General features: G+C 38.4%; 1 protein-coding gene across 1 annotated transcript; it reads right to left on the bottom strand.

Annotated features, from left to right (window-relative positions):
- Window positions 1–444: 444 nt before the first annotated feature.
- On the bottom strand, window positions 445–5,790 carry LOC136394706 (doublesex- and mab-3-related transcription factor A1-like). The gene is made up of 2 exons (XM_066368268.1): window positions 4,872–5,790; window positions 445–1,418 (listed from the first exon to the last, which is right to left on the bottom strand). Exons 1-2 carry the CDS (start codon window positions 5,704–5,706, stop codon window positions 595–597), a joined length of 1,659 nt encoding a protein of 552 aa, XP_066224365.1. The 5' UTR covers window positions 5,707–5,790; the 3' UTR covers window positions 445–594.
- Window positions 5,791–6,640: the final 850 nt, after the last annotated feature.

The raw sequence follows: 6,640 nt of genomic DNA, 5'->3' as shown, positions 1-6,640 counted from the left end.
TTAAGAAATTTAAAATTTTCAAAAGTTTTACGTTTTACTAATCATTTATATGTGAATAAAATATTTTAAAACATTTCTGTATAACTTTCCTCTCCAGTGTACAAAGAATTAGAAGGAAAGAAAAAGTTTAAAACAATAATTATTTAGATGTACCTCAATTTTCCAATTCTTCCTTTTGGTTAATTTTATATAGTGGATTGTTTCATACTTACAAATATATTTTATAACTATATAGTTCATTTTTAAATAAAATGAAAACAAGTATAGTTTTAAAATAGAAATTTCACAATGTATATTTTAGAGAGAAAACTCATTAGTATAAAATAAAACTATTTCTTGAAATGGCTTCATTCAAGGCACATATAATGCTTAAATACTTCTTTCACTTAATAAATGCTAATGAAGTCTTTAGATCTGAACATTTATTATACTGCTTGTAAAAAAAACACAAAAAAAACCAGCATCTTCAAGGCCTGGTAATCCACTCACATACATAGTGAACACATTAATAGATGAAGTGTGGGTGTAGGTGTGTGGATGGCATTGTATCCCTTCTAGAAACACTCCAGAAAGGGATAATAGGCAGCAGATGTATTAAATATTGTCTTGATTCAGCCTGGAATAAAGCCTGCTACCAGTTATAGAGTCTTTAGTGGAAAGGTAGGAAGAATCCCTAATCATCCCAGAAAAGGCATAATCCAACACTGGGTGAAAAGGCAACGCCGGTACCAACCCAGGAGTTAGGTAGGGAGACACGAAACCAGACAGCCCCCTTCCTGGAGAGGAATATGCTAGCCGTAATGGACTGATACCTAGTCTGGGACTTGAATCACCTCCATAAGAAGCAGAAGTGGTTTGCAGAGGGGAGAAAGCTGATTTACTTCCAAAACCAATTCCAGCTAAACTAAAATTTGATGCTCTCTGGGAAGCTGTATTTCCTAATTCTCCTGAGCTTGCTAGGTCCTTGGTGTCTGGTTGGTGATCTTTCCCATTTAGGACCTGTTCAATAGCTTGGACCACATCCCCTCTGCAGAATTGTAGAATGCCTTCTAACCGGTTACGCCTGTAACTTGGGAAAATCTTGGTAAGGATATCAAGAGGATCTCTTGGTCTTGAGGATACTGAGGGAAATCTGGATCTGGTAGCAGTGATTTTTTTGGCCCACTCACTTTCATTTCCTGATTCCAGATCAGAGGATGAGAGAGACTTGGGACTCTCTTCACCTCCTGATTGCTCTCCCCGGTGAGGAGACAGACTGCTATCATCCTTGTTTGAATTTTCTGAAATAGATGACCTAAAATTTTGCTTTCCAATGACACCAATAGACTGAGGAGATGATCCCAGGATAAGATGATGGGATTTGGAGACTGGTTCTTTTTGTCCACTCTGGCATGAGTCACATTTACTCTCTTTTTGTTCTGGGGAAAAAGAAAAAAAAAAAGAAATGAAATAAAGGAAAAACTTCCCAAAACAGTGCTGCTTATTCAAAAATAATGCTGTGGTGATTGCTGAGGGAAGAGGGCGGTATAGGTGGTAGAGGAAGGTATGATATAGCTGGGATAATGATGGACATAGACTTGACTTGGGTTGGTGAACACACAATATAGTGTACAGAAGAGGTGTTGTAGAATTGTGCATTGGAAACCTGTATAATTTTATTAACCAGTTTCACCTCAATAAATTCAATAAAAAAGAAGAAAATAATCTGGATAAAATAATTCATTTCCTCATAGAATATTAGTAATACTTGTTTACTGTAAGAAATTTTATTGAATAAGAATTTTAGAAGATCGTTCTGAAGTGCCAGTGTTGGAACAGTGGAAAAATGCTATTGATTATGCCATATCAAGATTATAAAATTATATAATATGTCAATGCAGTAGCTATTTAGGAGTCAAATATGAAAGTCTGCTGTTACCCTAAACTGTTGATGTAACACCAACATCTCACCCTGTTTGCCCTGCCTTGGAAATTTGAGGTCTTACTAAATGTTACCCCAGTTTTGTTGTTATCCAGGTATTTTTTCTTATCAATGACCCCATGAAAAAAGAACTAAAAAAAATAGTTATGTTTAGATAAAAAATCAAAAGAAGAGAATCTTAGAATGAAAATGAACATTTTAATAACTAATGCTGTATTTTTGTTCTTGGTTTTTTAATGCTCATGTTTCAGATTCCAATTAAGTTACCTGAATAATTTAAAATATATAATAATAAAAACAAAATTGTGTACTTCATTTTGACTACTGCAATACCATTGTCAAGTCATACCAGTCACATATATCAATTTATGTGAGAGTTGATAACAGTTGGTATTTTTTATAATCCTCTGTGAAATAAGAACTTTTTTTTCCAACCCCTAGGAAAATATCAAGAAATCAGGTTAGTCAAATTGTTTCTAACAGAAAACTGGAAACTGCATTATTGTACTATTGCAATCTGTATGGATCTTAAAAATATGTGCTAAAAATAACATACTAAGCATTTGCCTCAAATCTTAACTCCCTTTCAATATTAAGGGAAATTTTCCAAGCACATTTTTACACAACAATCTCATTTTTCTACCTCAGCAAGTTGAGCATATGAATATTAATAAAACAAGAATATCTTTAAGAAAATAATAATGCATATATTTACTAAATAGTTTCTACTTTGGTTTATCCTATAAACATATTTTATCTCTATTTCCATTTTAAAAGAGTAAATGTCAAGGGGTGGTGAGAATATTTCAGTCAAACTTTCTTCTTCTACAAAGTTTATCAAATATTGCCTAAAGCAGTTATTTCAACCACAATTTTCAAAACACTTATGTTTTCTAAAAGAGATGTCCTAAATTATTCAGAAATATCTATGGTGTATTATAAAATTAAAGTAAGTATACAGTTTAACACTTTGATCATTAAGCTGTTTTGATATAAAACATATAACTAAAGAAAAGATGTTGCTCCTGAAAAATTACAAAGACTCTAGACTCTAGTATTTTCAACTTTGAATAAAACAATAAAAGTCCACTAATGAGGTCTGCCACGTGGAGATGAATTGGCATTAGTCTGCCATTCCATTTTAATTATAAGTATGATTCACTAAATAAGATCCCCTGAACATGCGAAGTATCAAAATATCATCTCTAAAGCAATTTATGTATATTTTTTGTTATTACATTGTACTCATGGAATATAATATAATGCAATGAAATACTGATTGCATGAAACTAGACAATAAGGTGTCTTTAAAATACTGATATCATTTATGTAATCTGTTTTCTCAGCTCCTAGAGCTCATTTTACTTCTTTATTTTTATCATTGTATATCACATCTTGTAGTTTTTTGAAAAACAGTTTCCTCATTTTGAATATAAGGTTCTTTTGCATAAGAATATCATATTCACCTCTGAATCACCGTTAGTCTTTGTCTCATGAATGAGTAAATTAAATAGAATACCTTCCTATGGTACATGGACATTGTGTAAGAGGAGGCAGTCAGTTTAGAAAAGCCATGAAACTAGTCTTTCAAAAACAAGGTCAACTGAGGCAAACAATAAAGGAAAATAATTGACCCTATAAAACAGAACGGTTTGGTACCCCTCCAAGAAAAACATATAAGTTGGTATCTATCAGAGGGTTGTCAGCCAAATCTGTCAATTTAGTTAACAGAATTTTAACTTTTATTTCTCTTTTATAGCTATTTTGTTTAATAACTTTGTTCTTCAACCCTCTTTGATTTTTCATGAGAAATGTGTAAAATCTATTTTGTCCACTGAAATAAACTAGAACATGGGCAAAAAATGGCATAAGTAAAAAATTATATATACCTTATTTAAATACAGAGATAGTCTTTTTTTTTCAAAAGTACATCCTGTGATTTAAGATCTTCAATTTTCACAATCCAGGGGCATTTTATGAATTAATAACTTACTGTATCATTATTGTATAATTTCATCTGATACAATCTGTCTTGGATTTATACAAAAACACTAAAATAACACTCTGCTACTGGGCCCTGTGAAGAACTATCAAATTCAGTAAAATACAGTGGGATTTACACTAGCAGGAAAAGTTAATTTGGGATAACTGTAGCCAAATATATATCTCCTAACACGGTTTATGAAAGTGATTTGTAGTTGATAAGTAAGAGAAAATAATTAAAACTCCTTCGACAAGAAATCCCCAATATTGGACTTTGAAATTTTTTTCGCTATTTTTACATATCTGGAAAAGTTTGTTATTTTTTCCCCCCTATGAGAAGAGTTGAAACGTCAAATATTAGAGCATTCCAGAATTTAAGAGACTGACAAATGGGGATTGGCGTGGAACGCCTAAAAATTTGAAGCGAATGGCATAAAAAGCAGCTTTGGTAGATTTCAGTCTCTTTCCCACTACTGGCTGGCTCCAAAAATTTGTCCCACAGGTAAAGAACCGTACTCTCAACTATCAATGAGTTTCTCACATAAGATCAGAAGATTAACTCCAGTTTTACATATGAAAACAGTAGAGCAAACTCAAAATGCAGCTCCTCTCACTAATAGGCTCTTCACTGGATGCTCATTTAGGAAGTTCTACTCACACAAAGTTATAGAAATTAGGGTGCAAACTCCATTCCTAACAAGAGTTGCTCAGCTGATGACTCACCTTTCCCTTTTTCATTATCTAATCCTATCACCTTGAGGAACAGAAAGCTTTTTCAAAGTGAATGTGATGGGTCTCAACCACCCATTAACGTCATAGTGCAGAGCGATTTCCCAGAACTTAAACAAAAGTTTCTTCATCTAAACTTTTATTGCCCGTCTCCAGGGCACAGCTGCTTGTTTCAAAAAGTTTTTCTCCAAAACAATTATTTCTTCTTTTGCAAAGAGGAAATAAAAGGCAAACTCACCTTGTTTTTCCTCTGTGTAATCTGGCTGTAAACCCTCGAAAGCAGGGGTCCCCAGACCACCAGCCTGTCTCAAGGCATCCAGTCCCAGAGCAGTCACCTCCGCGGGGACGCTCGGCGCCTGGGAATTCTCGGTTCTGCTGCTGCTTCCGGAGGTCCGAACCTCGGGCCCCGAGTGACTAGCGTACAGGAACTTCTGCAGCCCTTGGGCCTCACTCTCCTCCTGGGCCTGCTGCCGGCGCAGCGCCACCTGGGCGGCCATGACGCGCTGGCGCTCAGCAATCAGGGTGCACTTGGCACAAGCGCAGTCCCTCCAGCGGCAGAAGCGCTTGTGGCCCTTGAGCGCCGACACGACGCCGTGGTTGCGACAACGGGCGCACTTGGGAGTCCGCGGGTAGCCGCAGCCCAGCGTGCCCACCGGCCCCTGCAGCCCAGGAGCGGGCGGGCAGCCTCCGCTTCCCGCCGTGGAGGCGGCGGCCGCGGCTGTCCGCAGAAAGAGGCTGGGAGGCCGCAGGAAAGTTGGAGGAAGCGGTATCCCTGGGGGTACCGGCAACGCCGATGACGGGCGCGGAGGGGCCGCTGCCACCAGCCCCGGGGCCAGGTGAGGTCGCCCGTTGCCGCTGCGATCTCTGCTACCACAGTGGGACTGCTCCATTCCCGAGAGGCGTCCGGAGAGGGTTAGCCACAGGAAAGTGCGCTGTCCACAGCTCAGCCGGCCGGGAAGCGCGGGCCAGGGGGACCGGCCGTGGTCCCGCTGCCTCTCACCCGCACACAAAGTTTGACACAGTTTCTCAGTGAGTTGGGGATCACCGCTTCCTGGAGCTGGAGGCTCTAACATGCAGATGTCCAGTGAGCTTCTTACAGTCCCGGGGCGCTAAGTGAAGCTTCTATGCTCTGTGAGCCTGCGGAGCCAAAGGGAGACCTGGAGAAGCCACCCCGCCCACCGGGGCTGCGGGCCAAGCTCTGCAGCACCGGAGCGGGAAGGCCCGGGGCGGAAAGTGGGGGCCGTCTGGGAGGAGGGGCGATGAGAGACACAGGAAACCTTCATGATAGGCTACCAATACCTATTCCCCAAAGAAGCCCTTTTCTCCCACTTGCTCCCCCCTTGAATTCCTCAACGTTTATTTTTGTAAAATAATCTTCGAGTTCGCCCATGCGTTTTACTGACCTCAAATTAAGCAATATTTTAAGTTCTCCTTTCCCCAGTTTCGCGTTTCTAAGCAAGTTTGAAGATTTGAAATGTGGAGTTCGGTTCTTTCCTTTTCCCAGATGAGGTTTTCAGGAAGGTATAGCATGGTCAATGTTAATGAGAAAGCACAGCTTGGCAGGCTGCAAATGTTACCCACCTGAAAGATGCTTTGTTTCAAATGAGTCAGGGCTTTGTCAAAACAATGGGTAAAAATTTAAGGAATTGATTTACATTCAGATTCTTCTTGTGTATTTTGTTTATTTAGACATGCAAATTTGGATACCATGCATTATTAAATGTTACCTTTCAAAGAAGCCTTTATTCAGTTCTTATCTGGAACTATTTATTAACAATTGTGTTAAAGCTGGTTCAAAAATACTTCACATTTCTGTTGTAAAGTATTGGAGAAGGTCATTTAGAGACCATACTTTAAATACGATATCATAAAATATTTATATATTGTTGAAGTATACTTCTAATGCCTTTAGTCATAAGATATGATCACACTGCTTTAAACCAAAAGATCATCTGAGGCAGAAAATTCATGAGTGTTTGTACTTAATGGAAAGGAGAGTCAGGGCTT

Source organism: Saccopteryx leptura, chromosome 2, assembly GCF_036850995.1.
Source record: "Saccopteryx leptura isolate mSacLep1 chromosome 2, mSacLep1_pri_phased_curated, whole genome shotgun sequence".
Taxonomy (NCBI): Eukaryota; Metazoa; Chordata; class Mammalia; order Chiroptera; family Emballonuridae; genus Saccopteryx; species Saccopteryx leptura.
Note: the sequence above shows the minus strand (reverse complement) of the source record. Positions and strands in the feature narration are given on the sequence as shown.